Raw genomic sequence first — 24,293 nt, 5'->3', positions numbered from 1 at the left:
CAGGAAAACATTAAGACCTAATGTAAGTAACCAAGGTAAAAATAAAAAAGAAATAAAGAGACATACAGTATAAAGTTTTCAATGGGGGTGGGATATGTCCGTATTATCGTATTGATAGAGAACTTACTGTGCTACTGTACAGTAAGAAATCAGTTCACATAATGTTGAATAATCTAACCCACAGACATGTTTTATAATGGCCAGGGACAGAAGAACTTTATATAAAGATGAATACCTCTTGTTAATAAGGAATTCAATTTCCTTTTTGTATTTCCTGAACCAAAATCATATGCATGAAGGGAAACATCTCAGGTTATTGTTCTACATTCAAAGTCAATGGTCATGTGTAGTTATCCTTGCAATATTCGCAATGTATGCAATTTCTTGTCAAAGTCCTCTTAGAAATTCAGAGCACACCTTTATTTTTACGGTTCCATTATTATCACTGACATCAGGCAGACACAGATTCGTTGTCCTGTAAAAAATGTTGATGATTTATCACTAGATTGCTGTGTTTAGCTGGTAATTGCACAGATGATTCAGTGCCATTTAGCATCAGCTTTTACAGTTGTAAGCTTTATGACTGTTGATAGCTAGCAAACCACAATTAGCATTAGTGTCATTTCAGAACCTTTAAAATGTTTAACATGTAACAAACACTAAAACTGTTTATTGTTTAACATATATTGATTGCTTGAATCTCATGGGATATTTAAAGCACTCCTATGATTTTAAGAAATACATTTTTTGTAGTGTAACAATGGTACAATACAAATTTAGTAATGTAGTCACCTCCTTCACAACATGGGAGGCATGGGAAGTTTGCAAATTCATTATTTTTCATTTCAGTCTGCAGTATTTTTTGTCTATCATGTGTGCAACATGGTAGAATCTGGTTTCTGAGTGAACTTTGTGGCTTCTGCCGGAAACTATTAGCATCTTAAGTGGGTGGAATATTTTATTAATTATTAATTACAGTCAATATTCATTACAGTCCAACCTTGCTTTTACCTATTGTGGCCGTTGAATCCTGAAGGCAGTAAACAGAAGTCTGATGGCAAAGTGCTGATTATTCCTGCCATTCGGTCTCACAACAACTATGTGACTATCAGTTTGTGCCACACCCACTCACAGTACATTATGGTTCACACATTTTTTTCCTGAGAAGCCAGTCAACAGAACGATTAGGCAGTCTCTGATTTTTTTTTTTACCAGGATGAACTCAAATATCAGAAAATTATGACAGAGATAATTTGCCAGTTGTTATATTTGAGACAGCCAATACACAGTGAAATGTAGTCTATAACTGAAACTGGCATACAACCCCACTCATAGCATCAGGTGGGGTTACAGATTGCTTATTTTAATGACCAGTAAATCAAGAGTGATTGTGCAGATTCTCCTTGCTGGTTGCTCAGCAACATGACATAAACCTCCTTGTTAGACTGCATTAGGATGGAAGGTCGGAAGTTGGTCTGCAGTCCCCACCCCATGAGTCTCGCATGCTGGGTAATAATATGTGGACACATTATGTACAGTATGTGAAAGGATTTCTATTTGACTTGGGATTTTGCCACTGGCATGCATGGAGGAGTATGATGAAAAACAATTCAGAGAGAAATCTGAGAATGCTACCCATAACAGCTCTATAATTTTATTTGCTGTAGATAGATGGGAAGAAAATCCCATTAGATTAGGTAGTGGTGAGTCCCCCTCCTACCTTCTCAATGTGCTAACAGACAGAACCACAGACTGACAGACACACCCACACACTCACTTCTCAACTGTGAAATCGTACACACTCACATACATATACACATTGAACAACACACTCTTCTCATTCGAAAGATATTACAACAAAATTTTACTTAATGTAATAGGCTTCCTGTTGAATTACGGCAAGGGCAAATTGCCGTAATACAACTACAATTTTCAAGTATTTTGTAATTGCAACACATGTAAACAGAAAAAAAAGAGTTAATTTGCAAGTGAGCTGCTTGTATTATTGAGCATGACTCTTCAATCAATAATGGTCTGTACAAACCACAATGGATATAGCCATTAGAATGTTATAGCAGTGTCCCAGGGGGTACATATTCCACAGTATTTCCTCTAATAGGTTTTTAGAAGCATTCTTTGTAAGTGCAACAACGAATGCAGTTTGTAGACTCTTTGCAAAGTACAAAACTTTGATTATTTGTGACTAGTCTGAGTGATTGGAATTAATCATTAAACTGGAACTGATAAATTCCTATATGACATTTTGTATTAAACATAATGTATTAAATGTATACAATATTATTCATAATATGTATTTACATGCTCAAATCCTCCATGAGCTACATTGTGTGTTACAGCACACAGTCATTTCCCATTGCTACACATGCTCAGAGCTCAATACCAACCTGATTTACTCTCCCATTGATGTGTGCTGCAGAGAGTAATGATTATGTGCCAGTGGTAGTTTCTAAACAGTATCTGACAAGGCATGAAAAGGTCTCTCCTGTAACAGCACCCATGCTGGACAGTGGCTGCTCCTGCCATGGACTTAACATAGTAGACATCAAGAGTTCATATTTAACAGTCAATGCCTGGTGTTGCATAACAATGGACTAGCAATTACAAATGGCTGGATGATAATAGATTTCCATTGCACATAACACTATGTAAAACAGTGTTAATAAGTAAGAATTTGTGCAAACATTTTTTTTCATGTTTGGTTGAGCTATACAATATTGACATCATCCTTCAATGTCTTTCCTAAACAAAATGGCAAACAGAGGGCCATCCCCACACCTCTCTGAGTGAAAGCTCCCTCAGATCAGATTCAAAGAAATTTAAACTTGCTTTGACACGCAATGTTTGATTTATGTGCCTTCAAATTCCTTGGAAAAAAATTTGTTATATTACAACATCACGATGTGATTTAAATTCACTTATATAACTATAATATTATATAACATTACATTACATTTATACAATTATCTTTTAGAATTTATTTTTTTATTTTGTACAGCCTACATCCCATATAAGCCTATGGGATTTGCATAATATTCTGAAAGTGATATTATTATTATTAGTAGTAGTAGTAGTAGCAGCAGCAGTAAAACATTTTCTAATAAACTAACTGCGCCACCTGGAGATAAAAGGCAAAACTAGCGCCGTTGAAATTAAAGATGACGTCCCCCTCGCTTGTGTGTGATCCCTCAGTTTGGTCTGTTGGCTTCTAGGGGTAGGAGACCCAATAATTTCAGCAACTATTGCCTAGCAAACTGCACCAACCAAATATTTTGAGATTTAGAAAAAGAATAGAATATACTATATAAAGTAGGTTATATAACAATTATAACAGCAGATATGAAATATATAAGTAGCAAGCAAGGATACGGTGCCTGTAATAACATTTTCAGGGTACTTTGGCTTCGAATTAGGCGTTACTCAGTTACCTAGCAACGCGAAAAGAGTTGTAGCAAGATGGCGGAAACAGAAGAAAGACTCATGTGAAACCGTCCTTTTCCCAAAAACAAATGCATTGGGAGCACATTGTCAAATATTTTTCGTCTGTGTTACTGCTTTAGTACAGAGCGTCTCCTCAGCCAAAATGGAGGATGAAGAAACAACGCTGGTAAGCGAATATGTTCTGAAAATACAGCACTCAAGGCTCCAGTTGAAAGCGAGCTGAGGACTCATCCAATTTCATTTAGCGTAACGTTGGTTAAACTGTTACATTGGGTAAGCTTAGCTAACTGTACAGCGGTGTTAAAGTTAGCCTCTCCGATATTGTGGAAACATATAAGAATCGTAAGGGGCTAATATTCGCTTAGGGGAGAGGTTCGTCAGACCTTATAAAATATTTCGCTGTCAACTGCGATAATAGCGATAATAGTGGAATCGACAACATTTAGCTTCGAAGGTATGTTGTTAACTTTAGCTAATGCTAACATATAACGTTACCTGAGCTAACCGCAGAAATCATATTTAAATTTTGGTTTGCGTGTCAACGCTAATTTGTTCCGTTATGAAAGAAACATTTGTTGCAGCAGTTGGATTTAGAATATAACAGTATTTTTTGCTTTGTGTTTTTCTACAGGCTTTGATAAGGTACTATTGTTATGAAAAATATTTCAATCATGCTGTAAACGCTGCAACAGCTGCTCAGAGGAAATTTAGCAATGACACCATATACAATTTTTTCCATGCATATGGTAGCCTAATGCAAGGTAAGGTTAAATATGATTGATGAAATAAAATGATTGTCCTTTCTGGATCGACTGTTGTCTCTTACGTGTACGTCTGTTCCTATTTCATACCAGGTCAAAGTCAAGAGGCCTTAGTAGAGTTGGACACAATAAGAGATGGTCGAGATGTGTCTCTCTGCACATTGATGGCCCTTGTCTATGCTCATAAAAAACAGACAAACCCTGGTAGGGCAGCATGCAGTATTATGTTTCGTTCATGTTTTTTGATCATTCATGTTTCAAAGGACCAGGCAGACTTGTTGGTCATATTGTTATTAGTGACTTTGTATTCACAGACAAAGAAGTAATTCAAGAACTTGATGCTAAAGTCAAAGAGGACCGTAAAACTGCATCTCCCAAGAGTCTGTACCATGCTGGGATGTTTCTTTGGCTAATAGGGCGGAACGATAAGGCAAGGGAATACACCGACAGAATGATCAAGCTCTCTAATGGGTCTAGAGAGGTGAGATTTGCATTTATGTCACATTTAGGACAAATACATTATTATTAGTTTGTTTTTTTATTTTTGCTAATTTTTATAAGTGTATGAAATTACTTTTTATTTATACTTGTTTTTAGGGGATAATCCTAAAAGCCTGGATAGATGTGACATCTGGTAAGGACACTTATGCCAGAAAGGCTGGAAAATACTTCGATGAGGGACTGAAAGAGAGAGCAGATGTTTTTGCTTTGATGGGAAAGGTGAGATGGGAAGTACATGCATATTGCATATTTTTCCTCAACCACAGTTAAAGTCTTATGATGCTATTAGTCCTTGTGTCTTTTATGCCTCTTACAGAACTTACTGAATTTACTATAACTGATTGTCCTTTGCCATTGCTGTAATGTTGTAGTTTTACAGTTTGCTTCTGCTATTCCATTCACCATAAAAGCTTGTGCAGTCCTCCTTAACACTATATCATTTGGATTATTCCTCCTTGGCCATAATGATTTTGGATTATGGTCTGCATTTATAAAGTGCTTTATTACCCGTTATTACTCAAAACACTTCACAAAGCTTCTCATTCACCCATTTGCAAACACACTTACACACCGATGGGGGAGCTGCTATGGAACTGGCCAACATTCACTGGGAACAACTAAGTTGGGGTTCAGTGTCTTGCTCAAGGACACTTCAACATGTGATCGGGTAGATGTGGCCGGAGGGGCTCGGGTTCAGAACAACAACTGTGGAATTGGTGGACAACCGCTCTAACTCCTGCGCCCCATCGATGTCCTTAACCAGAGAAATCTAGTTTCATGTTCATATTCAGTATTAACCAGTACTCTGAATAGTAATCATGTTTTTCACTAGCCTGTGCATGTGATATAACCCAAGTGATGTTTGATCTGCCCAAGGCACAATACTATAAATATCGTCAAAACTACTCTGGAGCATTGGAAATGGTCAACCAGGCCATTGTTAGTTTCCCCGGATTCTTGCCTGCTCTTATCAAGAAGATGAAACTGCTGCTCACCCTACAGGATTGGGAGAAAACTATAGATGCTGCACACAGGTAGTTGTCAGCACAAAGTTACCCAGACTCAAAAAATTTTAAGAACAAGTTACCATGTCAAATACAATTTGTAAGGTATTTAGGAAATAAAAACACAGTATAGCTCTTCAAACTTTACAGTTATTTACCTGCAAATAAAACGAGCAATGCATGAAACTAGTGCATACTGATGAAGCCTTTATTTGTTTTAAGCTAATATTAGACAGCAAGACAATATGTTTGAGGCCAAGTGAACAGGTCTGACACAGTTCCAAGGAGTTGCTGCTTCAGGTTAGTTGAAGAGGACAAAAAGCACTTAGTGAAACTTGAGTAAGTTTAGAGCTGCAGTGGTGCCCTCACTGAGATGTTGTTAACTGGGAAGGATACAAGCAGCATACAGTATAGTTTACATCCTTTGATGAGCTACTTTTAGTTTATGTTTTATGTTATTTTTCTGGGAACTTAACACAGTGCTGCAGCATTGTCAGAAATTCTATTACTATCAATCAAAGAAATCCAAGCTTAATAAGTGTAGGAGCTGGACTTCATTCACAGTACTGTGTGTCATGTTTCAGGCTTTTACAGAAGGATAAAAACAACCTGGAGGCATTGCAGATGCTAGCTCTATATTCTTTATGTAGAGACGGAGATGTTAGTGAGGTAAAGTTACTACATTCTCATATGTTCATACTTTGGACTCATAGGGAGGCATATCAACATTAATTGTACTGTTCTCATCTCTCTTGGCAGTCAGTAAAGCAGCTTTTAAACCTCATCAGCAGTTTGGATATTGTGGAACCACACAACCCTGAGCTTTTCTACAGGATGTCTCTGGCCTTTACTCGAGTTGTAAGATTATCTATATATATTTAAAATTCTTGCTATGGCTGCGGGCCTCTTTCTAAAGATGTTTTTGTGTGGAATTGTTTATTGATAGATCTTAACTTTTTTATTCCCTTAAAGTGTGGACGAAACGAGAAAGTGATTGAGCAGACATTCAGGATGGTGGAAAGAGGATTCTCTATGGCTTCAGGTGATTCAGACTTAGCTACAGAGTTGGGCTACCAGATGGTGCTTCGGGGCAGAATCAAGGAGGCTATGAAGTGGTACAAGACCGCCATGACTTTGGATGAGACCAGTGTTTCTGCTTTGACTGGTAACATTTTACAAGATGAATCTGTTGTCTGGACTCAGTATCCATTCATATGTGTTTTTTCTGAAGCTATATTTTTTCCTCTTTTCCAGGGTTAATTCGTTGTCAGCTCATAGAGGGCCACCTAGAGGATGCAGAGCAACAGTTGGAATTCCTCACAGAAATTCAACAGTCTATTGGAAAATCAGGGGTAATGTCTGGTGCAGTAAATGGTGGCTAATAAAAAATGTTTTTTTACTCTGTCAACAGTATCCTAGGACAAGAGACGTATTATGGTTTAGATAATTTATTTGATTACATATGACTGTTAAAAACTACAAGCAATGACATCTGACACAATAAGTGGTACCTGTTCCTATAGCGCTGTAGTATTTTTTTTCTCTCTCTGAATTAGCTGGTTTGTTTTTTACTTCCATTAGGAGCTACTGTACCTACGTGCTGTTCTAGCAGCAAAAAAGCGCCGCCCTCAGGAGGATGTAACCAATCTACTGAATGATGCAGTGGAAACACACTTTTCCACACTGCAAGGCCTGCCTCTTGGAGTAGAGTACCTGGAGAAGCTTAACCCTGACTTTTTATTGGAGATTGTCAAAGCGTATCTTGCACTTTGTCCTGCTAAGGTACATTGTGAAACTGTGTGTTCATTGGTGCTTAAAATTGTTTTCTACCTTAAATTTGAGCATTGAAAGAGATACTTGTTAACCTATTTATTAATTTAGTTTCTAACGATTGTGTGTTTCTTATTTTACACATTTGGGGATAGGTAACAATGAAATTAGTCATCATTAAAAAGTTTAACAATCTTTGTAGTAATTAGCTCTTTATGTTTTAGCCTCCAGTGCAGGGCCAGCCTCCAGCTCCTCTGCTTCAGCACTGTGCCACACTGTTGGACACTGTGGTCAAAATTGTACCAGGTCTCCTTGAAGGGGTCTTTTTGCTAGCAAAAGTCAGATATCAGTCAGGTGAGAACTGCATTTCAGATACATTGTAGTCAAATTTATATGTTTCATACTCATTTGCTACTATTTTAAGCTGCCTTGCTTCCCCCTTCTTTCAGGTGACATTGAGGCTGCTCAGAGCAGTCTACATCATTGCTTAGAACAGTGTCCTTCTCATGCTGATGCACATCTGCTAATGGCGCAGATCCATCTCCTGCAGGGTAACTTCATGTTGTGTTCCCAGTCTCTTGAACTCTGCCTCAGCCATAACTTTGAGGTAAGCTCAAAATTAAGATAGCAGTATTATTGGCTTGAACTCTGCCTCAGTCTTTAAGAGCCAATGTGTGTTCAGGCTTTTATTTGGACTGTAAAAACACTGTAGCTCTGGCATCTTTATTTGTAACTGTTAGACATGTCAGTTTTTCTCAGCTAAGTATTTTATTAGGGCAAATGGTTGAGATAAAAGGAAGAAAATTTAGCATCTGGTAAATACACTTGTTTCCACAGAAAATATTATCAACAGTGACAAGTTGTCAGTGCATTGTTGAACACGTGGATTAAAAAGCTGCATAATTAGGATTACTGTAAGGGACAGTTCGCCTATGTCAGGAAATATTGCTTTGGTGAATGTGAAATCTTGCTTGAATCATGAACTCCACCACAGGTGTATGCACAGGGCGTGGACAGTATTGACTTTATATCTCAATCCAGATTCGAGAACATCCGTTGTACCACCTGATCAATGCTCAGGCTAAGAAGAAAATGGGTGAGCTGGCAGAGGCTATTCAGACATTGCAGATGGCTATGAGTCTTCCAGGTGTCCGTAGAGTTGGGTCCTCTTATAAGTCTAAGAACAAGAAGATTGAGCTGAGCCCTGCTGACTGTGTCTCTGTCTTCCTGGAGTTAGCTGAGGCCCTATGGCTCAATGGAGAACAAGTAAAGTTGTTTTGACTTTATAAAGCAAGTAAAGGGTCCTTTAGTTTTGGCTTTTAATCTATGTCTAGACATGAATGAAAAGAAAAAGTACAGTATCAACTTAAGAATGTACTTAATATTTCAGCATGAAGCAGCAAAGGTGATGCAAGATGCCATCAATGAGTTCTCAGGCACACCTGAGGAGCTACGTGTCACTATTGCCAATGCGGACCTGGCCCTGCTGCGTGGGGACACGGAGCTAGCACTGAGTATGCTCAGAAAAATTACCCCTGAGCAGCCCTACTACATCCAAGCCAAGGAGAAAATGGCAGACATATATCTAAACCACAGAAAAGAGAAACGTCTGTATGCAAGTTGTTACAGGTGAGCAGTACATTTGGATCCAAACCTAATGCATTGTAAGCATTTGTCTAAACAGTAATTCATGAGAGTTAATTAAATATAGCACATGACTTTAGGATCTCCAGAACACCAACATCCTATCCAGCCTAATCTGTAATAGAATTTGTAAGAACACAAATTTAAAACATAAAACTTTAAAAGCTAAAACTGACATTTTAATTGAAACCATTTGTGCTGTGAAGAGAAATTGGGGACAGTTGCCTCGAACCTTCTCTTGGTCTCTGATCCTACTTTGGACGGACATAGATTAGATGAGACATACATTTTGTGTACATGATGTGAATGTCTGTCTTCCTTCAGAGAAATGGTGGAGAAGCTGCCCAGCACCCACACATATCTCTTACTCGGTGATGCTTACATGCACATTCAAGAAGTAAGTGAAAGATATGATTTAGCAGTGTTTTAAGAGATACTTTCTATTTCTCATAACAACTGACCTTTTTGGATCTTGGCAAACTTAGAATTTAAGAACCTGCAACTGCATGCAGCTAAAACAGCTATGTTTCAGACAAGTTAACAGATGATAGTTTCAAAATCACCCACAGCATGCTAGGTCATTGGTAATTAGCAGTACAACCCTTATAACCTTATCACATTTTTGTCAATGGAAAAAAAGAGTTAATAGTTACCACAAAATGTTTTACACATAGGTATGTATTACCTATGCATTAAGGGAGAAATAACTGAAGAAAGCTATGTTCTCATTTATGTACAACTTTCACCGGACATTTAATAACAATGTAACACTTACTGATAAATTCAGTTAAACCCCCCAAGTCAAAGTTGGGCAGTAATGGTTTAAAATGGAAAAGGACACTACATGTCTGAACCAACATGGCAAACATAGTTTCCGATAAATCAATAGAGGTATACTCACCTGTTTTTAAGAATTTCCCAAGGTAAGTAATGTTGACACATTCTGTAGTTGTGGTAACAGGTAAGCTGATGTCATCCAAGACCAAAATAGATCTTCCCAACTCGACTGTCAGAAATGGGATCTTTACCCAGTATTCCCAGCAGCTGTACATCTAAATCATTCTGCAGTCTTTAAGGTGTTTACCACCTATCTTCATGACATTTTGTTAAATGTATAAGACTGCCTGAATAATATTTACAAAACCATAAAGAACAAATTGTTATACCACTTATCATTCTGTTTATCCTCAGCCTGAGAAAGCCATTGAAGTTTATGAGCATGCTCTAAAAAAAAGCCCCAAAGATGGTGCTTTAGCCAGCAAGATTGGAAAAGCCCTGGTCAAGACTCACAACTACGTCAAGGTTTGTGTTGCACACTCATTCGAAGATAAACAAAACTCTCACAAAGACAAGCTAGTGTTGACACAAGGCTGCTGTTGCACAGGCAATAAATTACTATGAAGCTGCTTTGAAAACTGAGCAACAGAACTTCCTGCGCTATGACCTGGCTGAGCTGCTGATGAAGATGAAGCAGTATGAGCGTTGTGAAAGAGTCCTGCATGAAGCTCTGTCTCATGAGCCAGGTACTTCAGATTTCACAGTATTTACACACAGTGCATTCTGAACTCAAACACCACAGTAAAAAAGGCAAATTGGGTCAAGATGATTGAAGGTGCACATACCTTATGATGCAAACAGTACTTTAATAAATTACCACAAATGGAAGGAATGTATTAGTGAGCATCAGTTATGCCAAAGTTCAAATATGTACAATAATTTTCTTTAATTATTTTTTGGTTATGTGTTTTGCTTCTAACTTCTCTTTTGGACTTACCTAGTGAATGACCGGCCAGTGCTCTCAGATGACTGCCGTTATCTGGTCCTTTTGGCAAAAGTCCAAAACAAGGTTGACAAAAATATGGAAGCCTCACTTTCCCTACAAAGAGTAAGTGGTTTCAGTTATCTGGTTCTCTGAGATCTTGTGATCTCTCTGATCTAATATTTTGTACTATTATTCCTGAGTAAAATATCATTATGCTAACTCCTTTGAATTTCAATATATATTTACTTGTTTCTACAGAGATTATAATGACTACTGTTGTTATTTCTATAATAAAGGTTGTGTATTTGCTGTTCACAGGCTCGGGATGTGCAGGCCAAGGTGCTAAAGCGTGTGCAGTTGGAGCAACCTGATGCCATCCCTGTACAGAAGCAGCTCGCAGCCGAGATCTGCGCCGAGATTGCTAAACACTACACAAGTCAGAGGGTCTATGAGCGAGCAGTGAAATTCTACAAAGAAGCTCTTGTGTATTGTGAGACTGATCGCAAGGTCAGTGCAGTGGAATCAAAAACGTTCTGTGTACTCTCTGCAGCTGTGGTTAACAAGCACTGGCCTTTTTTGTTTCCTTGAATTTTAGAATACTTAGTTTTTAGTATTTTGATTAAATCAGACAACGTTATAGATCTGCCCTACATTATTCTACAAATAATCATGTAATATTAGCTTTATTTAGATTAATGCACTCCCTGTTCATAGGTGATGCTAGAGTTGGCACGGTTGTACCTCACTCTGGACGAAGTTGATGCCTGCCTGGAGCAATGCAGCATTATTTTGAAGAATGACAAGTTTAATGAAGATGCAAGTCTGGTTCGTTTTTTTTTTTTGGCTCCTCATTCAACTGTTATTAATATTCACGGTAGAAATAATTTCTTAAACCGACCCCTATTGAACTGTCTTTAGATGATGGCTGATATTATGTTCAGGAAGCAGGACTATGAGCAGGCAGTTTTCCACTTTCAACAACTCCTTGAGCGCAAACCAGGTGCAAGATGGCTATATTTCTCTTGACTTTTGTTTATTTGGTTTCTCTTAAAAATGTGCTCAATGTAAAGATGAAAGCATAATAAGTTAAACGTGTTTTTTTCAGACAACTACCCAACTCTGTCACGTCTTATTGACTTGTTGAGGAGGGCTGGGAAGTTGGAGGAAGTACCCAGATTTCTTGATATGGCAGAAAAACATTCAAGGACTAAGCTTGACCCTGGGTTTAATTACTGTAAAGGACTTTATCTTTGGTAAGTTTAGAAGAGTGTCTCCTCATGGCCATGGGGACATTTGCTTCGAGTTTAGTATATTATGGGATTAAACTTGTGTTTGGTGGTCAGGTATACAGGAGCACCTAATGAGGCTCTGCGACACTTCAACAAAGCACGGAAAGACAATGACTGGGGTCAGAATGCTGTGTATAACATGATTGAAATCTACCTAAACCCTGACAATGACACAATGGGAGGAGAAGTATTTGAGAATTTAGATGGTGAAATTGGGTGAGTGGTTGTAGGAGCCCAGTAACAGAACTGAACTGTCACAAATATAGTCTTGCAAATTTAACCCAAAGACTTACTTCCATTGTTGACTTGTCTGTCTGATCAGAAACTCCACAGAAAAGCAAGAGTCAGAGCAACTCGCTGTGAGAACAGCCGAGAAGCTGCTGAAGGAGTTAAAGCCTCAGACACCAGGAGGACACATACAGCTCCGCATCCTGGAGAACTACTGCTTTCTGGCAACTAAACAGAAGGCCAACATAGAGAAAGCCCTCAGTGTTTTCACAGAGATTGCAAACAATGAGGTAAGTAAACTCCAGATGGTGCACATGAGTTACATCACTCTCTCATATAAATATACCTACACCAGGAGCTGCAAATGATTTCAGGCTCCCCCTAAATTCCAGTTATTCAACTTCATTAGAAACCGCAAATTCACTGTTTCGGGCTGGATTTTAATTGATTATGCACAGTATTCACAGTTGTTCAGTTTCGTGAATTAGCTTTTTAGAAATGTAATTTTATTATTTACATTTGTGTACTGAAGTAATGTCAGCATGGTTGTGGCATGAACAAATGGAAGGGGGATGGCGTTTGCAGATTCATTAAGTCTATTCTTTGTTTCCATTCAGAAAGATCACATCCCAGCACTGTTGGCCACGGCAACAGCTTATATGATGCTAAAACAAACCCCCCGAGCTAGGAACCAGCTCAAACGCATAGCGAAAATGAACTGGAGCATCGTTGATGCAGATGAGTTTGAGAAGAGCTGGCTGCTCCTGGCAGACATCTACATCCATTCAGGGAAGTATGACATGGCCGGGGACCTATTAAAAAGATGCCTTAATCATAACAAGGTTGGTACTGAAAATATTGTCACTGCTTTCATATTATGTGATTTATAAGTCAACTTAATTTATACAATTTTTTAATGTTATTTAGTTTAGACGTTTTTTGCCATTTGAATGTTTTTAAGATGAATACATTTTTTCCACAGTCCTGCTGTAAAGCCTATGAATATCTTGGCTACATAATGGAAAAAGAACAGGCTTTCTGTGATGCAGCACTAAACTATGAACTGGCTTGGAAATATGGAAATCGGACGAACCCAACTATTGGTACATCCACTAAAATAACATCCTGTTCTTTTACAAGGACAAAAAGGTGGAGAATTAAATTTCTAACATATAATATCTGGATTTATTTTAGGATACAAGCTTGCTTTCAACTACCTAAAGGCAAAGAGGCATGTTGATGCCATAGATGTGTGTCAGAAGGTGAGACACTTGTGAATGTTTATCGTTTACTTCAAAACAGTTTTTATCCTGTGAATCACGTTTGGTATTGTCCACAGGTTTTGGCTACTCATCCAGATTATCCAAGAATGAGAAAGGACATCCTGGACAAAGCTCGTGCTGCCCTGAGATCTTAGTCATGCAGATTCTCTCAAATCAAAAAGTTTCTTTGATTGGATCTGGTTATATTTTTAATTTTTCTGCCAAGTTTAAAGATGCGTTATATATGCATTATATATATATGCATTTATTTGTATTGCAGAGGTGCAGACATGTTCTGGCAAATATACATTGCCTTGCAAAAGTATTCATACCCCTTGAACTTTTCCACATTTTGTCACGTTACAACCGCAAACCTAAAAATTTCTTTTATTGGGATTTTATGTGATAGACCAATGCAAATTGGTACATAACTGTGAAGGGAAAGGAAAATGATAAATGGTTTTCAAAATGTTTTTACAAATAAATAAATTATATATATATATATATAAATTTGGCGTGTATTTATATTCAACCCTCTGAGCCAATTACAGCTGCAAGTCTTTTGGGGTATGTCTCTACCAGCTTTGTACATCTAGAGGGAAATTTTAGCCCATTCTAATTTGCAAAACAGCTCAAGCTCAGTCAGATTAGATAGAGAGCATCTGTAAACAGCAATTTTTAAGTCTTGTTAAAGATTCTCAATTGGATTTATGTCTAGACTTTATGTTTTGATCTAATCCACTCTATTGTAGCTCTGGCTGTATGTTTAGGGTTGTTGTCCTGCTGGAAGGTGAACCTCCTCCCCAGTCTCAAGACTTTTGCAGACTGTAAAACTCTATGATTGCTCTGTATTTGGTTCAATCCATCGTCCCTTTAACTCTAACCAGCTTCCCTGTCCCTGCTTAACAAAAGAATCCCTACAACATAATGCTACCACCACCATGTTTCAAGGTGGGTATGGTGTGTTCGGGGTGATGTGCAGCCACATGTAATGTTTTGCATTTAGCACCAAAAGTTCAATTTTGGTCTTATCTGACCAGACCACAATCTTCCATATGTTTGCTATGCCCCTCACATGGACTGTAGGCTTGTAGTTGTCCTGTGGACCGATTCTCCCACCTGAGCTGTGGATCTCTGCAGGTCCTCCCGAGTTACTATGGGCCTCTTGGCTGCTTCTCTGATTAATGCCCTCCTTGCCCCCGGCCTGTCAGTTTAGGTGGATGGCCATGTCTTGGTAAGGTTGTACCTGTGCCATACTCCTTCCATTTTTAGAAGATAGATGTTCAAAGCTTGGGATATTTTTTTAATAACCCTGATTTAAACTCCTCCACAACTGTATCCCTGACCTGTCTGGTGTGTTCCTTGGACTTACTGATGCTGTTTGTTCAATAATGTTCTCTGACAAACCTCTGAGTGCTTCACAGAACAGATTAAATTACACACAGGTGGACTCCAATGACTTCTGAAGGCAATTGGCTCCACTGGATTTTAGTTTCGTCTCAGAGTGAAGGGGACTGAATACAAATGCACGCCAAAATTTTCAGATGAAACAATTTATAATTTTCCTTCAACTTCACAATTATGTACAACTTTGTGTTGGTCTGTTACAAAAAATCCCAATAAAATGCATTTCCATTTGCAGTTGTAACATGACAAAATGTGGGAAATTTCAAGGGGTTTGAATCATTTTGCAAGGCACTGTAGGACACCTCTGCTGACAGCAAGTCCATAAAATTTTAGGAGCTAAATAAATGATTGTGGAGCATAAAAACAAGGAACCTGTGCAGAAGCACACTGTAATTTTGGGAACGTAATACATTTAAACTTAATAAAATTTAAAATGTGCTTTCTGTATATCAGAAAACATGTTTAATGTGTTTTTCGAATTATTTCCTTCTGTTATTAAATGAAGTCGAGTATTTAAATGTTAGGTATTAGGATATAGATACGTTGTTTTATTATTTTTGTACTTTTAATCTAACTTAAAATAGTTGACAGTCAATGATAGTGGCTCCAAAGCCTTTTTGATCTAGGACGAATCCGAATAGACAATTTGCATAATTAGTATGCATAATTTGCTAGTCAAATGCAGAAAGACTTCAGACTGGGCAGTAGGGCGGGCTGCCTGCGGCTGGAGTCCGCACCGCTACTGTTCGGAGCATCTAACTCCGTGAAGACCACCCAAACACGTGGAAGTCAACGAGTAGATAAACCACGGATTCCGACGGTACGTGCCAGCCTTTACAGCTTTTAAAAGAGACCAAACATCACAGATCTCAGCCACGCGAAAAGATTGGAAAAGTTTTCCAAGTCCACGCGCTCTTCTTAGTTCCCCCAAGTGTCCGCGTTTGTAACTTTATTCTTCATGTGTAAGATGTGTTTTCTCATATAGCCTGACTGGATGTGTAGGCTTTGTCGGGGGGGGGTGGGGGGGGGACACAGCGCGTTCCTTTATTATTTGTAACCTAGCAACTGTCCCAGTGAAAGACCAGTTGAACAAATCCTTTTACTGACACCATCACTGAATAGGAGAAACTGTGCAAACAACAGTCTGCGTTATGTTTGAGGACTAGTGACTTCTGCGGTGTATGTGACTTACGTTTGTCGGTTTGTTTAAGGCTGGACTGATTTGACTTATCGCAATACATAACCCAGAGCAATGAATCGCTTTCTCATTTGTATTTCCACTGTGGATTTTGACACGCAGATGTCCTCTTTGCGCAAGCGCGCTAGCAATTCCCCTCCCTCTACCTGAGAAGTGCGCACCTGGATCCAACGAGACGGAAGTTTTGTGAGAGCAAAGCACCGAGGAAATCTTTTTGTCTCTGCGAGAAGTTTCTTTGGAGACGAGACAAGAAATAGAAGATCTCCTGACAAACCACGATGCCATTCGTTGGATCCTCCAAAAGAACTTTAAAGGCTTTTATCAATCTGTAGTTCAACGACTCATGGTACGTGATTCATTTAACTATGACGGAATTCAGGGACGAATTCTTTTTGCTATTTTCGGGTGATAGTTATTAAATAACTCAATATATTTGTTTAATACAGCTGTGTCTTAATCCAGCGACAGCCTGCTCTTCAGTCCCGAAGAATGACAACTCTCCGCCGTGTGCTCAGAAGCCGATTGCACCCCCTTAAACTGCTGCTAGTGGCCCTTGTTTTTGTCACATTTGTCTTCCTTATACAATGGGAAGTGGGCAGCCAAGGCCAACAGGATGACCCATGGCAGAAGGACATGCCATTGAAGCGGGATACCATGCTGGACATGGTGATGGGAGCTGTCAATAACATCAGGGATTCAATGCCAAAGATGCAGATCATAGCCCCTGTACGTCATCAGGACAGAGCAGATAGCATGTCCTGTCTGCCTGGTCACTACACTGCTACTGAGCTCAGGCCAGCTCTGGAGCGGCCACCTCAGGATCCTCTTGCTCCTGGAGCAGCTGGAAAACCTTACCATACAGAATCACTGAGCCTCGAAGAGCAGAAGGAGAAGGAGAGGGGGGAGGAGAAACACTGTTTTAATCTGTATGCCAGCGACCGTATATCTTTAAGTAGGGACCTGGGCGCAGACACAAGACCACCAGAGTATGTCAACTTAAACATTAAACTGTATAAAAGATGTACATTTTACCACAAATGTCATTTTACATGCGCAAAAAAGAGAATTAATGTTATGATGTTAGTGAACACATTTGACCAAATGTTCAATTCATTTTCAAATGATTTAAAGAATAATCAGTGTGCTGCTTTGGCACTACAAGAAATCTTTCACAGAAGTAGCCCACTTGACTTTAGTAACTCTATGGATTCATGTATTGTAGTCAGACATTAAAGAACACCCACACAGATTAGTCTAATGTTGACGGGGTAACTCAAGACTGACCAAAAAAATTAATTATGTTTTTTGCAAGTGGGGAATATCTTGGGCAGAAACTTCAGAGATGATTGTTCTGAATGAGACTTTGTTTCAGCACGTCTGTCCTATGACTGTGGCCAGTTCAGGAAGGAGTATAGTTATGTTTGGCTAATTACAGTACATTGAAGCACATCTGAGTCAAAGTGCGTGCCAGTACACAGGCACTACATTACACAGACATAAAGCATGCTCATGTACTGGCCGCCTTATTGGGCTGAGTTTTAAAGTTTCTCCCTCCCTGATATGGCAGGTCTTTTAAAGGCTGCCACACATGCTGTATCACGGCTGAAATGGACACCCCACAAGGGAGAGTCTGCAGATGTAATAACTAGACTATTGTGGCACTCAGGAACTACACAGGACAGTCAGATCTTTGTGCTCTTTTTTTTTTTTTCCCCATCTTGCTGCAGATGTATCGAGCAAACCTTCAAGCGATGTCCCCCCTTGCCGACCACCAGTGTGATAATTGTGTTTCACAACGAGGCTTGGAGCACTCTCCTAAGAACAGTGTACAGTGTCCTCCACACCTCCCCTGCCATTCTCCTCAAAGAGATCATCCTGGTGGACGACGCCAGCGTGGACGGTAAAACCCAATAGTGCTCTTCCTGACCTTACTGCACTCGCTGGAATTCGATTTCAGGCTGCGTGCTGTGTGGGCAGTTCTTTGGTGTGTCATGAAGCATGCAGAAAAGATCTCCCTGTACCTTCGGTGGCCCGTGAAGTGGATTACAACAGGAAGTGGGTTACAGCAGGCAACAGGAATTAGTTAAATCTCATAAAGAGACTGAAAGTAGAAGGGGAAATAAAATGCTGGAGAGAAGTAAAAAGCTTTGCTCTTTTGTTACCTCTTTGCCTTTCTGGCTGGGGACTGTGACTGTAATCTCTTTAGAGTTGTTATAAAGTGGTGTACACCATTCACTGACTTATCCTTTCATCAACTTTTCAACATCTGTATGTTTGTCTAATGAATATCGCACACTTTCAGATGTGTTGAAGGAGAAGCTTGATGAATATTTGAAGCAGCTGAAAATTGTGCGAGTTGTCCGCCAGCGAGAACGGAAAGGGCTCATCACCGCTCGGTTGCTGGGTGCCTCTGTAGCCACCGGTGACACGCTCACTTTTCTGGACGCCCACTGTGAGTCAACACCACTGAAATTACTCATGCACACACACCAAACCAGTCGCATGTTAACCACACCTGCACTAATACACCCACAGATCCACAATGATGTTTTCTCTTCCTAAAAGCTTATGTTTGGTCCCGAAGGATTTAAATTGTGGAAATAGCCCTGTGGAGATTAATGTTATGAAAAATGTTTTTTGTGTGTGTGTGTGTGTGTGTGTGTGTGTGTGTGTGTGTGTGTGTGTGTGTGTGTGTGTGTGTGTGTGTGTGTGTGTGTGTGTGTGTGTGTGTGTGTGTGTGTGTGTGTGTTTTAATAGGTGAATGCTTTAATGGATGGCTAGAGCCTCTGCTTGCCAGGATAGCTGAAAACTACACTGCAGTAGTCAGTCCCGACATAACCACTATTGATCTTAACACTTTTGAGTTTATGAAACCGTCCCCATATGGCCAGAACCACAACCGGGGCAACTTTGACTGGAGCCTATCATTTGGTTGGGAGACTCTCCCCGATCATGAGAAACAAAGGAGGAAAGATGAAACATACCCTATCAAGTAAGCAAAAATGCTGCCTGAATATACACCAACTCACAGTTTGGGATATTCGACCTTCGGGCGAAATATAAGGAAAATTTTAAAGTTCATGCTACAGTGATATATTACAAAAATAGTTCATTTAAGTAAAAGCATGCTAAGTTCTACTCAATTTATTGAAACCAAATCTAAAAGTAGTGGTAATACCACAACAAAATGTCTCAATAACTTGTCAATTGTAAGGTGTCGTCTGGTTCTTGTGATGTCAAAAGTTGAACAGCATGATGGGAGAGGACTGTTTAAATACAAATGGTCATTGAACCAGAACATTTCATGGATCAGACACGATACAGTAATCCCGTCGCGATTTTTGCAGTTAATCACCTTGTTAGAGAACAGCATGTTGTCCAATAAGTACTGAAACATTTGGACAGTTGGACATGTGCATTCAAAAGTTTAGAGAAGGTCAAATTATGTTGACTTTTAAAGGTTATAGTGCATTTTAGGTGCATTCTGAAATTTCACCTGAAAGTCAAACATCCCTAACATCCGTTTTTATGAGTAGTGTATTTTTAACTTCATTTTTAAAAATTCATGTTTCTTGTTGAAAATGATTAAAAATGTTTAACTAGAAAATTCTCAACAGGACTCCCACATTTGCTGGTGGGCTCTTCTCAATCTCCAAAGAATATTTCTATCACATTGGAAGCTATGATGAAGAAATGGAAATCTGGGGTGGTGAGAACATTGAAATGTCATTTAGGGTAAGACGCAGATAAGCTGTCATTCAGGATTTGCAGAAATCTTTACTATCTGTGAAGCATCGAAACTGCTGTGTAGGTTTGGCTGCCTGCATGCCATTAAGGGGTTGGTTTTTGCTGTCTCTTCTGAATCTGCAGGTGTGGCAGTGTGGAGGACAGCTGGAAATTATCCCCTGCTCCATTGTTGGTCATGTTTTCCGCACCAAGAGCCCCCACACCTTCCCCAAGGGTACACAGGTTATTGCTCGCAACCAGGTACGACTGGCTGAGGTATGGATGGATGACTACAAAGAGATCTTCTACCGTCGTAACCACCAAGCTTCACAGATGGCAAAAGACGTATGTACTGCTGCCAGTGTAAAATTGTGTGCGTCTTTCCTTTGATCCTTTCAATGTTGAAATCTCCAACTTTGAAGGAGCAGAAACCAGTTCTGATGCAATAACCTTCACATCATGCGGTCACAAGTACAGTAAGTGGTTTTTAACACTCGCTGTCTGTCCTCCCTTGACATAGGTTTAAAAAATCCCGTCAACCCTGTTTGAAATACATAGGGCCATTATTAAATCTATTCATGACTTAATTAACATGCGCATTCTAGAAAAAAACGGGAGAGTCACTATTGCATTTCTCAGTATGTGAATTCCGTACAAATGAAACAAAATGGGTAGAAATGGATGATCAGTGGCTGTTTACCAACAGAACAAGGAGGCTTAAAGGAAATCCTCTTTGGTAAATGACACAGACTTTCTCAGCATGTGGTCCCATAGGTGCTAGACAGTGGTGCCCTCAGGGCTATACCTCACAGAGCAGGCCGGTCCTGTTCTGTTGGCTTCAAACAGACACAGTCATCAGCAGCTTCAAGGAAGCCACTGTAGTAGCTTATTAGGGTGAACTAGTGTGAGCAGCATTCTCATCATTATGGTAAGTGCTCTTATTAGTCAAGAGCATGAGGTGTCTGCAAATCCTTTTTAAATGTGCTGCTACATTTCACTTTAAAAAGAACAGTGATCTGATATGTGTCTGTAGTAAATTTGTTTTAACAAAGGCATTATCAGAGCAATGGAACATGTTCACTGACTTTAGAAAAGTAAAGTTATTATGACATTCAGAGTGGGATATTTCTTTATTTCATGTTATGCCTATTTGTTGTTTGCGGTTGGTGTATTTCTGGAATTTGACAGCTCTGTCTCTCTGGATGGCAGAGCGGGTCAGTCAGTAGGTCTTGAGTCCAGACTAAAATATCTCAACAACAGTTGGATGGATTTTGGTTTATGTAAGCAGGATCCTCAGAAGATCAATGCTATTTATATTCTTTATCTGCTGACACTTTACCATTTTAGAGTTTTTTTTTCTACATACATTTAGCTTCCAATGTTTCTTGCAGTTTAATGTGAATAGCATATTTTTACAGAAAGATTTGAAGAAACTTATGTGGACCTTTTCAATGCAAGAACAGCGGACAGGAAACTGCTTCTCAGCCTTTCCTAACTGACCTTAATGTTTTGGCCAGACAGATCACATCAGTAGTAAAAAGAAAAAGGACCACTTCACAAATAGCCAAGTCAGACAATTGTTGCTTTGTCCTCCTACCTTCCAAAATGAACACTATTAGTACACAGCATGCCTGCAGTATGAGTTGATAAACGATACGCAACTTCTTTCCTCTCCTGTCTGTCATTGTTTTACAGAAGACCTTTGGAGATCTCTCCAAACGCACGGACCTTCGTACACAGCTGCAGTGCAAAAGCTTCTCCTGGTATTTGAAAAACGTTTATCCAGAAGTCTTCATGCCTGATCTCAACCCACTCCGCTTTGGCTCAGTAAGATCACACAACCCACCACCCCACCACCCCACCACCACACCCTTTCCAAACCTCAGAGCTCTGTCTAGCCACTGTGGGTTTCCACTCAGGATCTCCAGAGTGTACTGAGCTGGTCCAATTCGACACCACTGAAAAGACTCCACAGACTAGAGTTGTTTGAACAGCTTGCACTGGATGTCAGTGTTTCATTTTGTTTCCTCTCACTGCTTCCCCCCTTTCCTTCTCTTTCCCTGTAGGTGAAAAATGTGGGCAAAGACTCATGTCTGGATGCTGGAGAGAACAATGAGGGTGGGAAAGAACTGATCATGTACCCATGTCATGGAATGGGAGGAAACCAGGTCAGTTAGAAAATGTACATTCTGGAAGAGATTGAAAACACACTTAGCTTTAATCACAGTTGTTTCCTTCCATTTTCTCTGCCGTAGTATTTTGAGTACTCCACACATCACGAAATAAGACACAACATCCAGAAGGAGCTGTGTTTGCATGGAGCAGAGGGGACTGTGAAGCTGGAGGAATGCCAGTATAAAGGCAGGAACACATTTGTAGGAGCACTGCAAAAATGGGAATTGAAGGAAGTGAGTTTGTTCATTGGCATATTCTTTGCTCTAAGTTGTGAGCTCACATGAGTAGTTAAGGTTTCTTTTTCGGAGAGTAATACCTTTGTCTTCTCTTCATATAGAACCAGTTATTCTACGTTCCAGGACTGAACAGGTGTCTGAGTGCCCGTCATGAGCATCCCTTTCTAGCCGTCTGCAACCCCTCAGACACATATCAGCTCTGGTCCTTCGTCTGAGTGTGTAAACAACTTTACAAATAGCTATTCTGTATGCATAGGCATACTAGGACTAGACTGTGCTGTTTGCAGTTACGTTTTTGTTTTTTTTTTTAGAAATGAGTTTTAATTTATTTTTATACCTAGAAAAACAGAACCTTTGCTGCTGCTGGAAAGTTTGGACTTTTGGTGTCCAAATACAGTCCAATACAGTGTGTCATGGCTGGAAGGAGGCATTAAAACAATGTTTTCAATCAGATTGTGAACTAATGTTTTTTGGAACAATGAAGATGCAATGCGTTGACAAGTGCCTTTTTTGTGGTTGAGATATTTTCACTGATCAATTTTGACACAACTAACATGCAGAGGATTAGGTGTGTGTATATAAAGTCGACACTGAACATTTGCACAATTGCATAGAAATCCTTAGTTTCGTGTACCAAAGAGACAAAGTGAAAATCTGAAACACAGAAGTATGATGAGCATTTTTATTTAAATATTATTTTATTTTTATTTTTTTTTTAAGAATGCAAAATCTCTTTTTTGGTATTGTCCAGGTCCTTGGATGTAATTTTAGAGGGTGTGATAAGATGCTTGGGAATGGTGGTGGTATGGTGGTTTTTAATAATGTATCTTCAGATACTTGAGTGATTAAGTAATTTAATGAATACATTTACATTAAATTATGTCCTGAGTCTACAATATCTTAAAAAATTAACAGAGAAAAATTATGGGAAAAAATATTTGGATACAGGTTTGGATTTGTATGTTAAGGCGACTGTATGTAAATTCTTGAATTATTATTATTATTATTATTATAGTAGGTTCCAAAATGTACCATTTTGTGCTGTTGACTGCTACCTGAAGTCCCTGTCAGAAGAGCACAGGCAGAAGAAAAGCTTTTGAGTGAGACTCATCTTTCTGACCAATCAAATAACTAAAATGTTTCTATTGAATTAGTGAGTTACGCAGCATTCTTATTTATTGTAATTTGACAAAAACTAATAGCTAAGGGTCGTCCACAGCATAGCAGAGCAAGAAGTGGAATGATTTTGAATCTCATGGTAGCAGTAGCATAACTTAACTTAGATGCTACAATATACAAGTTATGTATAATTAGTTCAAACCCTTGAATTTGGCTCTTCACATTACTGTGTACATGCAGTTAAGCATTATGAGGGAATAGTTTTTTTAAATAGATAATTTCTCGTATCTCTTGATTGTGACCATTTTCTTGAAATTGTTTATGTTTTTAAGGGAACTCTTAATATGCAATATATGCAAGGATCTCTGCCGCGAATGATCAAATTCCTGAAACTCTCCCTCTACATAACAGTTGGCTGCAAGTTAATTTCTGGTGCAGGCACTAGTTTTCATATGGCTGTGGAATATTGTGAATTTTGTTTGTGACAGGGTAAGGAACACATCAAATGTTCGTGTTTTTCTACTGCTAGAAACTGTGGAGTACTGTTAGTGCCTTAATGTGTTTTTCTGTTTAGTAAATTAATTTGGGTTGTACTGAGAATCGCTTTGTCTTATTTCTCCCTGTGGTCTGCAGAGGGCGCTTTGTATTAAGAAATAACTAAACTCTGAATGAGTGATGTGTCCGTAACAACTTCACTGTTGTGGCATAAATATATTTTTAAGAAATGAATTGTAAGTTATTCAGAGTACAAG

At 39.1% G+C, this 24,293-nt stretch overlaps 2 protein-coding genes across 4 annotated transcripts; both read left to right on the top strand.

Annotated features, from left to right (window-relative positions):
• The first annotated feature begins 3,447 nt into the window (after window positions 1-3,447).
• ttc21b (tetratricopeptide repeat domain 21B) lies at window positions 3,448-15,564 on the top strand. Of its 2 annotated transcripts, none has more exons than XM_067515225.1 (29): window positions 3,448-3,625; window positions 4,091-4,220; window positions 4,314-4,424; window positions 4,535-4,701; window positions 4,818-4,940; window positions 5,598-5,755; window positions 6,310-6,394; window positions 6,485-6,583; window positions 6,698-6,890; window positions 6,980-7,077; window positions 7,307-7,507; window positions 7,720-7,849; window positions 7,945-8,102; window positions 8,537-8,761; window positions 8,886-9,124; window positions 9,464-9,536; window positions 10,331-10,441; window positions 10,524-10,662; window positions 10,918-11,024; window positions 11,220-11,408; window positions 11,616-11,726; window positions 11,820-11,901; window positions 12,007-12,154; window positions 12,245-12,406; window positions 12,513-12,708; window positions 13,036-13,260; window positions 13,401-13,521; window positions 13,613-13,680; window positions 13,758-15,564. In XM_067515225.1, the coding sequence occupies exons 1-29, from the start codon at window positions 3,602-3,604 to the stop codon at window positions 13,833-13,835; spliced, it is 3,951 nt and encodes a 1,316-aa protein (XP_067371326.1). In that variant the 5' UTR covers window positions 3,448-3,601; the 3' UTR covers window positions 13,836-15,564. The 2 variants fall into 2 exon arrangements, with proteins under 2 accessions (XP_067371326.1, XP_067371325.1); XM_067515224.1 differs by lacking the exon at window positions 3,448-3,625 and adding an exon at window positions 3,721-3,913.
• A 134-nt stretch (window positions 15,565-15,698) lies between these two features.
• galnt3 (UDP-N-acetyl-alpha-D-galactosamine:polypeptide N-acetylgalactosaminyltransferase 3 (GalNAc-T3)) lies at window positions 15,699-24,141 on the top strand. Of its 2 annotated transcripts, none has more exons than XM_067515230.1 (12): window positions 15,699-15,907; window positions 16,388-16,631; window positions 16,748-17,271; window positions 18,013-18,185; window positions 18,588-18,737; window positions 19,043-19,277; window positions 19,903-20,020; window positions 20,156-20,356; window positions 21,707-21,838; window positions 22,078-22,179; window positions 22,267-22,419; window positions 22,524-24,141. In XM_067515230.1, exons 2-12 carry the CDS (start codon window positions 16,629-16,631, stop codon window positions 22,635-22,637), a joined length of 1,905 nt encoding a protein of 634 aa, XP_067371331.1. In that variant the 5' UTR covers window positions 15,699-15,907; window positions 16,388-16,628; the 3' UTR covers window positions 22,638-24,141. The 2 variants fall into 2 exon arrangements, with proteins under 2 accessions (XP_067371331.1, XP_067371332.1); XM_067515231.1 differs by having other exon boundaries at window positions 16,732-17,271.
• The last annotated feature ends 152 nt before the right edge of the window (window positions 24,142-24,293 follow it).

Source organism: Channa argus, chromosome 9 (assembly GCF_033026475.1).
Source record: "Channa argus isolate prfri chromosome 9, Channa argus male v1.0, whole genome shotgun sequence".
Classification (NCBI taxonomy): domain Eukaryota; kingdom Metazoa; phylum Chordata; class Actinopteri; order Anabantiformes; family Channidae; genus Channa; species Channa argus.
The sequence above is the reverse complement of the archived record's forward strand: the minus strand, read 5'-3'. Positions and strand labels throughout refer to the sequence as shown.

What these genes read in the sequence shown, in the direction of transcription:
- ttc21b (XM_067515225.1), top strand. Translation starts at nt 3,602, where the DNA reads ATGGAGGATGAAGAAACAACGCTG. An exon ending in AGCTCTGTCTCATGAGCCAG is followed by an intron (nt 10,663 to 10,917) that starts GTACTTCAGATT and finishes GGACTTACCTAG; the next exon opens with TGAATGACCGGCCAGTGCTC. An exon ending in AATTTAGATGGTGAAATTGG is followed by an intron (nt 12,407 to 12,512) that starts GTGAGTGGTTGT and finishes CTGTCTGATCAG; the next exon opens with AAACTCCACAGAAAAGCAAG.
- galnt3 (XM_067515230.1), top strand. An exon ending in GCAGACACAAGACCACCAGA is followed by an intron (nt 17,272 to 18,012) that starts GTATGTCAACTT and finishes ATCTTGCTGCAG; the next exon opens with ATGTATCGAGCAAACCTTCA. An exon ending in AAAAATGGGAATTGAAGGAA is followed by an intron (nt 22,420 to 22,523) that starts GTGAGTTTGTTC and finishes CTCTTCATATAG; the next exon opens with AACCAGTTATTCTACGTTCC.